This window comes from Electrophorus electricus, chromosome 14, assembly GCF_013358815.1.
Source record: "Electrophorus electricus isolate fEleEle1 chromosome 14, fEleEle1.pri, whole genome shotgun sequence".
NCBI lineage: Eukaryota > Metazoa > Chordata > Actinopteri > Gymnotiformes > Gymnotidae > Electrophorus > Electrophorus electricus.
In genome coordinates, this window is record NC_049548.1 from 12,277,453 (window position 1) to 12,293,615 (window position 16,163).

General features: G+C 46.7%; 1 protein-coding gene across 2 annotated transcripts; it reads left to right on the plus strand.

The window, feature by feature from the left end:
• Positions 1-557: 557 nt before the first annotated feature.
• Positions 558-12,266, plus strand: polr2a (RNA polymerase II subunit A). 2 transcript variants are annotated; one of them, XM_027020913.2, is made up of 28 exons: positions 558-878; positions 2,011-2,143; positions 2,281-2,417; positions 2,566-2,739; positions 2,844-3,125; positions 3,294-3,455; positions 3,744-3,964; positions 4,176-4,308; positions 4,425-4,549; positions 4,650-4,860; positions 5,107-5,316; positions 5,544-5,712; positions 5,795-5,889; positions 6,057-6,260; positions 6,358-6,580; positions 6,829-7,012; positions 7,124-7,295; positions 7,557-7,662; positions 8,013-8,218; positions 8,330-8,801; positions 8,912-9,012; positions 9,152-9,256; positions 9,352-9,534; positions 9,681-9,884; positions 10,080-10,266; positions 10,360-10,473; positions 10,715-10,864; positions 11,018-12,266. In XM_027020913.2, the coding sequence occupies exons 1-28, from the start codon at positions 792-794 to the stop codon at positions 12,166-12,168; spliced, it is 5,901 nt and encodes a 1,966-aa protein (XP_026876714.1). In that variant the 5' UTR covers positions 558-791; the 3' UTR covers positions 12,169-12,266. The 2 variants fall into 2 exon arrangements, with proteins under 2 accessions (XP_026876714.1, XP_026876715.1); XM_027020914.2 differs by lacking the exon at positions 558-878 and adding an exon at positions 1,142-1,154.
• Positions 12,267-16,163: the final 3,897 nt, after the last annotated feature.

Below are 16,163 nucleotides of genomic sequence, written 5' to 3' on the forward strand. Positions count from 1 at the left end.
CCAAGACTCGTAGCTGATCCAGAGCGAGACGGACGGAACAGTACAGTTTTTTTTACTTTTGCTTAGGGGGGGAAAATATCCATCGGCAAACATCGGTAGAGTTCGTAAAAGAGGCGGACAATACGAATGTCGTTCTATCGCCTACTCTTCTTTATTGGGATTGGCCAGTTGCTAACATTTTATACATATTTATGAGGATTTTGACAAATCGTCCTTCACAATGTTGAATATTTAGAATATCTGAGGATTGGAACTTTCATAATCACGCCTATTGTCGGCGTAAACCAATCGGTGGTTGGATTTTGTAATTTCCCGCCTTTCTCTTCTTAAGATTCGTGGGCCACAAAAACGTGCAACGCTATTGGCTGTGCGTCTTTATATATGAATTATTCATTAGCGATGTTCGCATGTCCAATAAACGGTAAGAAACATCGAGTCATAACCCGCCTTCTGACTGTTTTGCCCCTGCCATTTCGAGTGTGTAAACCTGTAGTGGTGTTTGCAGTCTATATAAAGACGTGTGAGAGCAGATTTCTTTCAGATGCGCTTAGAGCGCACAGGAGCTTAGATCGAGGGAAGGGAAGGGTCTAGCAGATAGTTCGAGCAGTTAGTTTAAATACTTCAATAAATAGGCGCATTGGGTAGTAAGAAACGTTGGTCACTTGGAAACCGCCATCGGACAAGTTCCGGTCACCTTTGGGTGCCAGGAGAGAGTCTTGGTGGCGTTTCAGAGCTGTTCCCTCTTTCAAAGCGGCGTGCCGAGGGAGGACGCGTCTCTTTGAATAGACAGGATGCACGGACCGCCTTCCAGCGACAGCGCATGCCCATTGCGCCTCATCAAGAGAGTTCAGTTCGGCATCATCAGCCCAGATGAGCTTGTAGGTCTTGGCTTTGGGAAGGGTATTCTCTTAATTCTTTGGACAGTAGCATATTGATCTGGCCTTCGCCTTATTTGCATCTGATCAGTTATGACAAATAATGTTGTTGTCCGTGCGCCAGACTTGTAGCTATCTTAGTTAGCTTAGCTTATTAGCCAACACGTTCTACGGAACAGTAAGCGCACGTTTTATGAAGGTGGTTTAAAAATAATTAGCGATATCAATAATACTTCTTTCTTTGTGTTTATCTGAAAGAATAAACAGTAACTTTCATAGGTAAAACCCCTTTTATTTGACGGATTGCCTTGTTTTCTTACGCATGTAAGCATACTTGCCTAGTAAACCCAAAGTTGCTCCACAAGTCCTCCGACTATGTCTTTCTCTTCTCATATTTTTGACAATAAAATGTAACAAATGAAAAATCATACGCATGCTCCTTTTTATGGTAATGCTTAAAGACCTACGTCTGCCTTTTACTGCATTTTTTTTTCCCCGGATGGTGGTGTTTTTAATTTTATTTATGGTATATTATTGCAGCAATATTTGAGAACTTGCCCTGGCACTTGACCTAGGTATTTAACGTTAATCAATCATCGCAGGTTAAGTGATATAGAATTGTATGGCATGAAGGAAACAACATTCCAATTTAATGTGGCAATTTTTGTTTTTGTAAAGATTTCTCTTTGCAGTAAAAGGTATATTCAAATACTCTTGATGTTTCTTTCGATTCGTGTATTAGACTTGGGGCCGTGGAGTATACCACAAAGCAGGATTTTTCAGTTTAAGCAGATACATTTAAGATCAAGTTGAACTTTCAAATAGGAATTTGCCTCAACTCTTCTATTGGACAGTCGTGACTTTGGGTTTAGGTTATCTGACTAAACTGGGAAATCCCGCTTTGTGGAATTATTTCTCCCCCCCCCCCCCCTCCCCTGTGGAGCACTTAGAAATCTGATAAATGATACGACTAACCGTTTGTAACTTTACATAGTGACAAAGTCGCTATCTTAACTACTTTCTGAAGATCTGATTAAATGTTTTAATTTGTTTACTTATTTAAAAACAGTTCTTTTACTCAATTTGATTTGCTTCAAAACAGAACAGCTTTCTATATTGCATAATCTCTTGGCAGAAACGGATGTCAGTTACAGAAGGGGGCATCAAGTACCCTGAGACCACAGAGGGGGGTCGCCCAAAACTGGGTGGTCTCATGGACCCCCGACAGGGTGTCATAGAGCGGACGGGAAGATGCCAGACATGTGCAGGTGCTTCATAATCTGTTTTGAGTTCACATTTAAAAATTCTAATTCTGGTTTTGCACTACTCTATTATATATCAGGTTCTTGAAACAACTGAAATGGTGTTTTTGCACACTAATTTGTGACTGCATGTGATCACACAGGTAACATGACTGAGTGCCCAGGCCACTTTGGACACATTGAGTTGGCAAAACCAGTCTTCCATGTCGGCTTCCTCACAAAAATCATGAAAGTCCTCCGATGTGTGTGTTTCTTTTGTTCCAAACTGCTGGTTGACTCGGTAAGTATAACCAGGCACTGCAGTGTAGGCTGTTTCTAGCCATTTTCTCAGTTAGCCATGTTATAAATTATAGTGTAATGTACCTTTAGTCTTTCGCAGTGTTTTTCTGTGTGCTGAATGTTCTAACGTCTTCATATACTCTTTCCAGAATAACCCAAAGATCAAAGATATTCTCGCCAAGTCGAAAGGCCAGCCGAGAAAGCGCCTGACACACGTGTATGACTTGTGTAAAGGAAAAAATATTTGTGAGGGCGGGGAGGAGATGGACAACAAGTTTGGAGTAGAGCAGCAGGAAAATGACGAGGACATAACCAAGGAGAAGGTACTGCTCTAAATAAATGTACACAATCCTCACTGGTTGGAAGAGCTTTTGCTTACAAATTGAGCTTGTGCTAAAGACCGGTTTCCCTCCCCTCACCCTGGCAGGGTCACGGTGGCTGTGGCAGGTACCAGCCTCGGATCAGGCGCGTGGGTCTGGAGTTGTATGCGGAATGGAAGCACGTGAATGAGGACTCTCAGGAGAAGAAGATCCTGCTCAGCCCCGAGAGAGTGCACGAGATTTTCAAGCGCATCGCGGACGAGGAGGACGTCATCCTGGGCATGGACCCCAAATACGCGCGGCCAGAGTGGATGATCGTCACCGTGCTGCCCGTGCCGCCCCTGGCTGTCAGACCTGCGGTCGTCATGCAAGGGTCTGCTAGAAACCAGGTGAGGGCGTATTCTGAATCCGTGAAAGTTTTTCGGTTGTACTCATTAGTTTCATCTGCAAACTGGTTGGTGAGCTTAACAAGGCAAAAGCAACTTGTGGAGGTTTTTTTGTTTGTTTGTTTGTTTGTTTGTTTTTATTGATTTGAAATGTTCCCGTCCACCCCTCAGGATGACCTGACACACAAGCTAGCTGACATTGTGAAAATTAACAACCAGCTACGGCGGAACGAGCAGAGCGGAGCTGCTGCCCACGTTATAGCGGAAGACGTCAAGCTCCTGCAGTTCCACGTGGCCACCATGGTGGACAACGAGCTGCCGGGCTTACCTAGGGTTAGACACTCTGCTTCTGTTTTCATTCAGATATCCTGGGCCCAGCAGTGAGAGTGATTTTTAAAATCTAAAAAGAACTGTAATGGAATAAGGTATTTGAACCTTTTTTCAAGTCAACACAAATTTTAAAAAATAATAACTTCCTCTAAATTTTTATATCTTTACAAATTGGGTTTGAAAAAAGTGACATAAGTAACATATTTTGTAGGGCATGCAGGATGGCTTTTATGGCTTTAGTTCTTTACACAATCATAACTTGGAGGGTTTGCTCAAATCATGAAATTTCAGGCGATGCAGAAATCGGGCCGCCCGCTGAAATCCATCAAGCAGAGGTTGAAGGGCAAAGAGGGTCGAGTGCGAGGCAACCTGATGGGCAAGCGTGTGGACTTCTCTGCTCGAACGGTCATCACGCCTGACCCCAACCTCCAGATCGACCAGGTGGGCGTCCCTCGCTCCATCGCTGCCAACATGACCTTCCCAGAGATCGTCACTCCCTTTAACATCGACAGGTAACCCAGAATCATTTCCTTAAGTTTTTATGGTTTGGCCTATTTTAATGTTATCTTTAATTTTTTTTATTTACTTTTTATCTTTTCATTGCTTTCAACAAATGTCTATAAGACAAATTTGTAGAAAGATAAACATAGTTTGAGTCTGTAGTGACTAAAGTGACTGAAGTTGGTGCCGTAATATTTTAGAAATACCTGTTGCTCTTTGCAGGCTCCAGGAGCTTGTGAGGAGAGGCAACAGTCAGTATCCAGGAGCCAAATATATCATCCGTGACAACGGAGACCGAATCGACCTCCGATTTCACCCCAAACCGAGCGATCTTCACCTTCAGATCGGATACAAGGTAAAACGGAATGATTATCTGTCCATTATTCTATGGCGTCGCTGTTTTACGTTTGAGGCCCTTAAGTGGCTTTGCATCAGAGCAGCTTGTCTGTATTCCTCCTTATCGCTCATCAGGTGGAACGGCACATGTGCGATGGTGACATCATCATCTTTAACAGACAGCCCACCCTGCACAAAATGTCTATGATGGGTCACAGGGTTCGAATCTTGCCCTGGTCTACATTCCGACTCAACCTCAGGTACGCTACAAGTGCCTTTGGCTTTAGATGATGTTTCAAGCCACTCTGTGTGATGTCTGCCTGTCTGCGAGTCCCTTGATTGATGTCTTGTCCTCCCCAGTGTAACGACCCCTTACAACGCTGACTTTGACGGGGATGAGATGAACCTGCACCTGCCACAGTCGCTGGAGACGCGCGCGGAGATCCAGGAGCTGGCCATGGTGCCACGCATGATCGTCACACCCCAGTCCAACAGACCCGTCATGGGAATCGTGCAGGACACTCTCACTGCAGTGCGCAAGTTCACCAAGAGAGACGTCTTTCTAGAGAGGGTGCGTACTACACACCTAGCTAATTTGCACACCTAGCTGTTCACAAAGAACAGATGGTCTTGAAGAAGATAGTAGTAGTAGTAGTAGTAGTAGTAGTAGTAGTAGTAGTAGTAGTAATAATAATAATATTGTTATTATTATTGTTATTATTAATAATAATAATAATAATAAGTGGTGATAGTGGTAGTGAAATGCATTGCTGTATGTGTGCTGTAATATCTCTGGCGTCCTGTGGGCTTTTATCAGGGGGAGGTGATGAACCTGCTGATGTTCCTCTCCACCTGGGACGGCAAAGTGCCACAGCCCGCCATCCTGAAACCACGCCCCCTGTGGACCGGCAAGCAGATTTTCAGCCTGATCATCCCAGGCCACATCAACGTCATACGCACACACAGCACCCACCCAGACGACGAGGACAGCGGCCCCTACAAGCACATCTCCCCTGGCGACACCAAGGTACTGCCACATGAGTGTGACGAGTGACGGCCCTGGTACAGCATAATGCGCCAGCGTGTCTCTCTCATAATGCGTCTCTCTCAGCTCTTTATACCAGTCACGTCATTCCCTGTAAGTCGTGGCTGAGTGTACTTGAAATGCATACAGTTTAAAAACTAATTCTTTTCATAATGCGGTATCAATTAACTTCACTCGAGTGCATTTGCTGCTGTTCCCTGCCACTGCAGGTCATTGTGGAGAACGGCGAGTTGATCATGGGGATCCTGTGCAAGAAGTCTCTGGGCACCTCTGCCGGTTCTCTCGTCCACATCTCCTACCTGGAGATGGGCCATGACGTCACGCGCCTGTTCTACTCCAACATCCAGACTGTGGTCAACAACTGGCTGCTCATTGAGGGTGAGATGGTGAAGGATGCTGGTTTAGTTCAGCCTGTCCCATGCGCTGTACCTTGTCGTGCCTCATGCTCTCTCCGTCACAGGTCATTCCATCGGCATCGGTGACTCTATTGCGGATGCAAAGACATATCTTGACATTCAGAACACTATTAAGAAAGCCAAGCAGGATGTGATAGAGGTGAGTCTCCATAAATGTTTACATTGCTAGGGTGTGTTTAACTGGTACATATGCTGATGTATTTATCTGTTAACTAAAAATGGCAAAGTTCCCAACAAATACCTAAAATACTTGCAGTCCGCCCTGAGATTTGTATGTGTGATGTCCTCAATCCCACACCCACGCAGGTCATCGAGAAAGCCCACAATAACGAGCTGGAGCCCACACCTGGAAACACCCTGAGACAGACCTTTGAGAACCAGGTCAACCGCATTTTGAATGACGCTCGAGACAAGACCGGATCCTCCGCTCAGAAGTCACTGTCCGAGTACAACAACTTCAAGTCCATGGTGGTGGCTGGATCCAAGGGTTCCAAAATTAACATTTCACAGGTGTGTTCGTGTGAGCATGTGTTCACATCAGCCGTGTTTGTTGGCTTGAAGCCGTTTGGAAGCTGTTATATACAGCTCTTGTGTGTCCTGCCTGTAGGTTATCGCTGTGGTGGGCCAGCAGAACGTGGAGGGCAAGCGAATCCCCTTCGGCTTCAAGCACCGCACCCTTCCACACTTCATCAAAGACGACTACGGTCCTGAGAGCAGAGGCTTTGTTGAGAACTCCTACCTGGCTGGACTCACGCCCACGGAGTTCTTCTTCCATGCTATGGGAGGAAGAGAGGGTCTGATCGATACGGCTGTCAAAACAGCCGAGACAGGTGAGGGAACAGGACCATGGCTGTTATAAAGGTTGTATTACAACACAAAATCAAGGTGTCATTTCTCTCGCCAGTTGCGTTATAGCGTATCCATAGTAACAGCATTGCGTTGTAACAATCATATTTAGAGCAGATGAAAACTCAGTTGGTTTTAATCGTCCTGTGGCCTACCTGTCTTGATTCTGTATATAGCTGCTGTACTTTCTAGGGAGACATTTCCAAATGTCCCTGAATCTTTCCCCTCTCAGGTTACATCCAGCGTCGTCTGATCAAATCTATGGAGTCGATCATGGTGAAGTATGATGCCACAGTGAGAAACTCCATCAACCAGGTGGTGCAGCTGCGCTATGGTGAGGACGGGCTGGCGGGAGAAGCCGTGGAGTTCCAGAACATGGCCACTCTCAAGCCCTCCAACAAAGCCTTCGAGAAGAAGTGAGTCCTCGAGGTGGTGCGCCGCGCAAGCAGTTGCAGCATTCTTTTTGTTTTTGTTTTTCCTCAGGGCATCACTTCCTGTCTGACATCCTCTTTACTTTGATCCGCAAGGTTTAAGTTTGACTACACCAACGAGCGAGCTCTCCGGCGCACCCTGCAGGAGGACGTGTTGAAGGACGTGTTGACCAACGCACACGTGCAGAGTTCCCTGGAGAGGGAGTTTGAGAAGATGAGAGAAGACCGAGAGATTCTAAGGGCCATTTTCCCTACTGGAGACAGCAAGGTTGATGACTATGCGCAGACCTTTAGGTTTTTTGTTTTTTTTAACAAGCCCAAAATGTGATTTTTGTGTTGAGTTCATTGTGTTGTGCAGTAATGGAGCGGTATACTCCAAAACCTTCAGGTGTGTAATCATGTGCTATGCATTTAAGTGAGAAAACCATTAGGTAATAGGATGGTTTAACTTGGCAGTAAAGTCTCCCCCCCCCCCACCCACATATTGATCTTTTGTCTGTCCCGAATTTTTTTTTTCCCTCTTCTGCAGGTGGTGCTGCCATGCAACCTGGCCAGAATGATCTGGAATGCGCAGAAGATTTTCAGAATCAACCCACGAACTCCAACTGATCTCAATCCTTTAAGAGTGGTGGAGGGTGTGTAATTTGGCAGACACACACACACACACACCCACTTATTTTTGGCCTTAAACTGCTGTATAAAGTGTGCTGAGAGTTGGGGAGTGACATAGATCCTCACAGTTCACATGGGCAGGACTTCATACAATGTTTTTAAAAAAGTTCTCACCCGTCTTGAGTTCTTAAAGATTAGAAATTCTTTGAGTGCGCGCCCCCCCCCCAGTGTGGATTAAATATCCTATGAGCTGGATTTAGCCGGGGGGGGGGAACAGAAGCCAAGCAATGGTGCTTGAAAACAGTGTCTCTTGTGTACATTTCATCATTGAACATTTAACCCCTTCATCCCCTCTAATCCCCGTCGTGTGCAGGCGTTCATGAGCTAAGCAAGAAGCTGGTGATCGTAAACGGCGATGACCCTTTGAGCAAGCAGGCCCAGGAGAATGCCACCCTGCTCTTCAACATCCACCTGCGCTCCACCCTCTGCTCCCGCCGTATGACGGAAGAGTTCAGGCTCAGTACGGAGGCCTTTGATTGGCTGCTGGGGGAGATTGAGACCAAGTTCAATCAGTCTGTTGTGAGTACGCGAAACACTTGCAAGATGTAAAGCATTGCCTGTTGAACAGGAGAATTAGTTGGAGGATGGTCTGGGATTCACATTTGCGTGGCCTTCTACTGCACGTGTTAGGTTCACCCGGGGGAGATGGTGGGGGCGTTGGCTGCCCAGTCTCTGGGTGAGCCCGCCACCCAGATGACGCTGAACACCTTCCACTACGCCGGAGTGTCGGCCAAGAACGTCACCCTGGGTGTGCCTCGACTCAAAGAGCTCATCAACATCTCCAAGCGTCCCAAGACCCCATCGCTCACTGTGTTCCTGCTGGGCCAGGCGGCCCGAGACGCAGAGCGGGCCAAGGACATCCTGTGTCGCCTGGAGCACACCACGCTGCGCAAGGTCACGGCCAACACGGCCATCTACTATGACCCCAACCCGCAGAACACGGTGGTGGCAGAGGACCAGGAGTGGGTTAACGTCTACTACGAGATGCCTGACTTCGATGTGACCCGCATCTCCCCCTGGCTGCTCCGTATTGAGCTGGATCGCAAACACATGACAGACCGCAAGCTCACCATGGAGCAGATCGCTGAAAAGATCAATGCAGGTGAGCTGTGATCGTATGGCTGAACTCGAATATGAATATTCCTGTTTTCTGCGAAACCTCTTTTCGTTTGTGATAGGTAAAGGTTGCTTCTCGCTTTTTCTCTCTGCCAGGTTTTGGGGACGATCTGAACTGCATATTCAATGACGACAACGCCGAGAAACTGGTTCTGCGTATCCGCATAATGAACAGCGACGAGAACAAGTTTCAGGAGGTGAGTTTTTTCCCCTGGAGTGAGGCTCGCTTTTTTCAAACCAGGCAAATGGCTCTCTGTTGCCCCGCTCCCCTGCCTGTAGTTATTGTACTCAGCAGCTGTCTGACCAGAGTTCAATCTGTTTTGTTCCCTTGGCCAGGATGAGGAAGTGGTAGACAAGATGGACGATGATGTTTTTCTGCGGTGCATCGAGTCCAACATGCTGACCGATATGACCCTGCAAGGCATCGAACAGATCAGCAAGGCAAGCCCTCTGAAGGCCGCATGCCCCTACTCCGCAAGGGACTCGGATGGCAGTGGTGTCTGTTTTCCTTGCGCTGACTTTGTCTTCCCTTTCAGGTTTACATGCATCTCCCTCAGACGGACAACAAGAAAAAGATCATCATCACAGAGGACGGCGAGTTCAAGGCTCTGCAGGAGTGGATTTTGGAGACGGACGGCGTCAGTCTCATGAGGGTCCTTAGCGAGAAAGACGTGGATCCCGTCCGGACCACCTCCAACGACATTGTGGAGATCTTTACCGTGAGACACGAGAGAATTCTTTGGCCATATTTTGAAAGCTTGCCAGAAGTGTGGGGTTTGTCCCAGGATGTTGGAAGCTAGCTGGTGGCTAGGGCAGGTCTCCCGTTTCCCATTTCTCACGTCTCGTGTCTGCTGTTGGCCCGCAGGTCCTTGGCATTGAGGCCGTGCGGAAGGCTCTAGAGAGGGAGCTGTACCATGTCATTTCCTTCGACGGCTCCTACGTCAACTACCGCCACCTTGCCCTGCTCTGTGACACCATGACCTGCAGGGGTCACCTGATGGCCATCACCCGTCACGGAATCAACAGGCAGGACACGGGGCCGCTCATGAAGTGCTCGTTTGAAGAGACGGTGAGAATGAGTGACTTGAAACTAAGTATTTAAATTCAGTAATCCCAGGTTAAGGAGGATTGTTTCCTATGAATAGCTCTTGAATATTTATGATTGAAATGCAAGAAATACCTGTTAATTAGCTGTAATTTGCCATTCCACATTTGTTGGGTTGTATTTGGGGCCGATGTGATGGTGCGTGCTGCATGTGCGCAGGTGGATGTGCTGATGGAGTCGTCCTCCCATGGGGAGTGTGATCCTATGAAGGGCGTGTCTGAGAACATCATGCTGGGCCAGCTGGCTCCCGCGGGCACGGGCTGCTTTGACCTGCTGTTGGATGCTGAGAAGTGCAAATATGGCATGGAGATCCCCACCAACATCCCGGGCATCAGCGTCGCTGGGCGTGAGTCGCACTTGGTTCATTTATTCGGTCGGTTTTTTTTAAACTTTTGGTTGGACTTTTTGAAACCTACATGCTTTTTCTTCTCCCCTACAGCAACAGGAATGTTCTTTGGCTCCGCCCCCAGCCCCATGAGTGGCATGTCTCCTGCCATGACTCCCTGGAACACGGGCGCCACGCCAGCTTACGGTGCCTGGTCGCCCAGCATAGGTGAGTGCGTGCTCTTGGTTTAATGCACAGCCCATCACGATTGATGATGAATAATGTTGATATTTGGAAAGAATGTTTTTAAGCTCCGTGTTGTGACTTGCTGCATTCCGTGTCCTCACCCGCAGCAAACCATATTCCGACTCACTGAAGGAGTCTCGTCTTGCTCTCTTGTTCTCTTACACACAACGGATGATTAAAAATGTTTATGCAGTCAGTTTAAATGTATATGAATCTCTCTCAGTGAGTGGGATGACCCCAGGAGCTGCAGGCTTCTCTCCCAGTGCTGCATCCGATGCCAGTGGCTTCTCTCCGGGCTACTCCCCAGCGTGGTCTCCTACACCCGGTTCTCCTGGCTCCCCAGGGCCGGCCAGCCCTTATATTCCTTCTCCTGGTGAGTCTCTCCCCCTTTTCATCATCCATATCTTTTTCAGTATTGGCCTTTTAATTTAAGAAAAATGACAAAATACTATTGCAATAAAATTAGCGCGAAGTGTGTTAAAATAACTTGTTTGCTCATCTTGCACCTTCACTTCCTGTCCTGCAGGTGGAGCCATGTCTCCAAATTACTCCCCTACTTCACCAGCATATGAGCCGCGCTCCCCTGGAGGCTACACACCCCAGAGCCCTGGCTACTCCCCGACGTCGCCCTCCTATTCTCCAACCTCTCCTTCGTACTCCCCGACGAGCCCCAACTACAGCCCCACATCCCCATCTTATTCTCCCACCTCTCCCTCCTACTCTCCGACGTCTCCCTCCTACTCCCCGACCTCCCCGAGCTACTCTCCAACATCCCCCTCCTATTCCCCGACGTCACCTTCGTATTCTCCGACGTCACCTTCGTATTCTCCGACGTCACCTTCGTATTCTCCGACGTCACCAAGCTACTCGCCCACGTCACCAAGCTACTCGCCCACGTCGCCCTCGTATTCGCCGACGTCGCCCTCGTATTCGCCGACGTCGCCCTCGTACTCCCCCACGTCGCCCTCGTACTCCCCGACGTCGCCCTCGTACTCCCCCACGTCGCCGAGCTACAGCCCGACGTCTCCCAACTACACCCCCACGTCTCCCAGCTACTCCCCAACCTCTCCATCTTACAGCCCCACCTCTCCCTCGTACTCGCCCACATCCCCAAACTACACCCCCACCAGCCCCAACTACTCTCCGACGTCCCCCTCGTACTCGCCCACTTCTCCATCCTACTCTCCATCCAGCCCGCGCTACACCCCCCAGTCCCCCACCTACACCCCGAGCTCTCCCTCTTACAGCCCGAGTTCTCCATCTTATTCCCCCACCTCTCCAAAATATACCCCCACCTCTCCGTCTTACAGCCCCAGCTCTCCCGAGTATACCCCCACCTCGCCCAAATACTCACCCACGTCGCCCAAATACTCACCCACTTCTCCCAAATACAGTCCGACGTCTCCAACGTACTCGCCCACTACACCCAAGTACAGCCCTACATCTCCCACCTATTCTCCAACATCTCCCACTTACACCCCAACCAGCCCCAAATACTCCCCCACCTCCCCTACCTACTCCCCAACATCACCCAAATACTCCCCCACCTCCCCTACCTACTCTCCCACTAGCCCCAAGGGCTCCACCTACAGCCCCACCTCCCCTGGCTACAGCCCCACCTCTCCAACATACAGTCCAGCCATCAGCCCTGATGACAGTGATGAGGAGAACAACTGAAGCTGATTGGAGGAGAGGCGCTGTCGTGAGCCCTTTAACCCTGAGGGAACAGACAGTATTGCCACTCAGCATGGGCCGTTGTCGTGGTGATTCAGAGAGGAAACGAACCTTGGGTCTCATGCGTGAAAGGTTTTTTTTTTGTTGTTTTTTTTTTGTTTTGTTTTTCCCTTTAATCTGTTGGGCAATTCCTATGTAGCCTTTTCAAGCAAGCTCTATTTACTACAATGGTATGTCATCGAGTTGAACTTTAGAAATGGCTGCCTTTAAAGTTTAGTTTCATGAGTGAGGCTTCTGTACAGTAAATTTCTCCATGCGACGTTCACATAAGCAGGAGAGGACTTGTGTGACTACACACACACACACACACACACACACACACACACACACACACACACACACAACTCTCCTCAGTCCAGCCGTCTGTCAGTCTGAAGGTCAATGCTGGATGTGAAGAATGTGAAGTTTGAAAGTATTGTCATAAGCTTTAAACATTGGTTTCTATCTGCAAATGGGTATTTAAACTATAGTTGGTGAAAGGTGAGATGCCCCAATATGACAGGTTTTACTGAAACGTGTCTAACGTTGACTATGTTCTGTGCTCTGTAAATAAGCGCTTTTCAGTTTAATTTATCCATGTGAATGGAAAGAGTCAAAACTGATACTAATATTTAATGGTCACCTTGAGCCAGATTTGAGCTCCTGCAAAATTTTCAGTTTGAGGGGGAGGAGAAATTTTTTTTATATATATGTGTATATATATATGAATGAGCGATCTCCCTGGAAAGTGCAAGGCCTATTGTACACCAGCATTCTCCCCAAAACTTACAATTCTGAATTGCCACACGAGAGGAATTGATGAATTGATAACCCAATATTACATGATTACCTTTCTCTGACCACAGAGGAACTTGGGTTTTTGAAGAGGCTATTGATTAGTTTTAGGTTTTTGTTAGTTTGAGTGGACTGGGAGTTTAATTGCAAGTCCACTGCTTTGCACAGGTTGCGTTGCTCAGTGTTTCATCTGCTTTTAGATTGAAACCTTCCTTTAAATGTCCTCTTCAGATTCTAATTGGCATCTCAAAACCCTTCTTTTTGAGGTCACTTATATAAGCAAGAGTTCTCTCTAGATTAATTACTGAGGAAGGTTTGTTTTTTTGTTTGTTTTTCAGTTTTTTGTTTGCTTATCGAGCTATTGCTTAGAGATGTCTGGATTTGCTTTTGGACTAAGTGAAGGAGGTGTGTTAATTTTTTTTTGCTCAGAATGTTTCATGACACTTTTTTTTTTTTTTTTTTTTTTTTTTTTTTCCTCTCTCTTTTTCTCCCCCGCCCCCAAACCTGTTACTCTGAATGTGATCAGTCTAACAAAATGGTCTTGTTTTCATGGTCATTGTAGTATATGCTGTTATGCACTTAAACAGCAGGGGGGCAACTGAGGCTAATTTGACAGCAGGATGGCTTTTTGAGGCGGATGGCGTGTAGTAAAGAGAATGTCAGAGCTTCAGATCCAGAGCATGGACACTTGCTCTAATACCCTTAGCCTACCCACCACAAGTGAACCAAGTTAAAAATAAAGTTGAATGGTACCTGTACAAAGTCGAGGGCCTTTTAACGGTGTTGCTGGCAAGCAGTGAAGATTTGTTTCGTTTTCCCCATTTTTTCCCCTCCTTCCCAGCTCTCCAGCTGTAGCCCTGGGCTTTCTTAAATCAGTGTTTGTCCCTTTCTTTTCTTTGTTTTTTTTTCTTTTTAAAAAAAAAAAATTTTCTACGAGTGTCTGTTCCTGTGACTTTTGGGTCAGGGTGGGAGGGTAGGGTAAAAAAAACCAATACTGTATGATACTGGGAACCTTTATGTAGGGAATGTCTCACTCGTTTAAATTGATGGATCCAGGGTTCATTCCTGATGTAAAAGACTTAGTTTTTTTAGACTTTTCTTGGTATAGACTGCCGTGAAGGTGAGCAGCAGTCCTACCATCTGTCCTGCCGTCTGGTTGACTGGAACCGAATGGGAGCATTGCATCACTGAAAGATACCCAGTTGTGAGCTTGTATTTGTACAAACATTAGACTTAAGACCTTCGATTACACTGAACAGGTGAGCAGATTTCAGTGTCTTTCTGTTGCCTTCAGTTTCAGCAATGTTTCTTAAGGTTCTGGTCTATTTTATGTGCCCGCCTCCCAGTGGAAGTGAGATTGAGTGAGCGTGTGTGCGTGCAATCTGAGACAGGGTTTTCTTGAGCTTGAGTGAAGACTGGACTGGGTTCTAGGGAGAAGGAAGATTTAAATTAAATTGCCACTGTATAGAAGATGACTTTAATTCTCTGTATCTGTTTTGTTTGTTTTTGACTTAAAACAATAAAAGGTTTGACTACATGTGTTTGTTTTATATCATGCTAATCTTTCTACTTTTACACGAGGATGTGTCTGCTGAGGTTGGGGAAGCGAGACCTTTTATTCAAACATTTGTTACTAGCACTGTTTTCACTCTGCAGGGAACTGAACTGGGGAAATGGTGACAAAGCTGGAATTGTCTGATGCTTGTCTAATTTCAGAGTAGTGGAGTGTGTGTGCACACCATGTAAGCTACTGTCAGACTTTATGCTAGCAGATATGAATGCAGCAATAAACACAATGCCAACAACCAACATAACTGAAACCAACAAACTTGTATATTCTACTGTAGTAATCATGCTTCAGATCTAGCAACAGAATGACAGGCTACATACCTCTCCTGTCCCCCTGGACAGGCTGGAAACCAAGATAAAAGACAAGTGATCATTGCTAGCTGACCACTCCAGAAGGTAAAGTAGCTACAGAAACTATAACGGGAGGACCATCAGTGAGATTCTAGAGTCTGTTAAAGCAGGTTTAACAGCACAGGCATCTAGATTGCAGAAACACACGAAGCAGCAGCATCCAAAAGAGTAGATGCACTTTACCAATGAACCTTCCAAAGTGTCCTGAGTTACAGTGCAAAAGAAACCTATGGATGCATCCAGAACTAGAGGGCAGCTACGAATACCTGAGGATTCTCCAATTACACATGAACTATGAGACAGAATTGACAGCAGTATCCTGGTATCTCTATAGGGTAGGGCAGGTCCTCGACTATGTTAAATAGGGATAATAAAATCAAACAAAAATACATCTTCCCTGCCAGTCATTAGGTACCCAGCATGCACAAACTACGTCAAGACCTGAAAACTCACAATGTGTGGAGTGTTCCAACTAACATCAAGCAGTTGCAAGGAGGGGGAATGGGCCTACAGAATTATCCATTGTCTAGTGTGAGACACAAACATCCATAAATGCGTCCAAGCAATGGCCCCCAAGGATGATGAGGGAGTGCCTCATTCAGATGGGGGACATGGTCACCATGGAAGCAGAAGAGGTACTATGACAGAATAGGTCCCTCCATGGAACGTACCAGCAACAGATAGCAGAGATGGCTGAAATACAGCAATTCTGCCAATGGCTGGAAAATGCAGGACTGAAGGAGAGCACAGAAGCGATCACTAAGCAGTAGGTCGATTGAAGAAGAGGTTGTGTCACACCAGAGAAGACCCAAGATACAGATTGCAAAGGTGCATCTGAGACAATCCAGCACCTAGTAGCAAGATGCAAGATGCTGGCAGGGGTACACTGAGACGAACAACCAAGTGGCAGGGATCATATACAGGGACATATGCAAGGCATACGAGCTAGAAATCCCCAGGTTCAAATGGGAGGAACCACAGAGAGTGGTGGACAGCAAGTCTAAAAGCCTGTGGGACCTCTAGATATAGACATATTAACAAGTAGAGACAAACCAACCAGACATTTTGATTGTAAACCAGAAAACATATAATAGTGGTAATAGATGTGGCAATATCAAGCCATGGAAATGTCCAAAGGAAGGAATATGAAAATGGGAAGATGAAACAGAGAGAATGTGGACAGTTAACACAAAGTTCTGGTCATGCACAGTAGAGACATTTTTAAATTAAGTGTTTAACAGGCA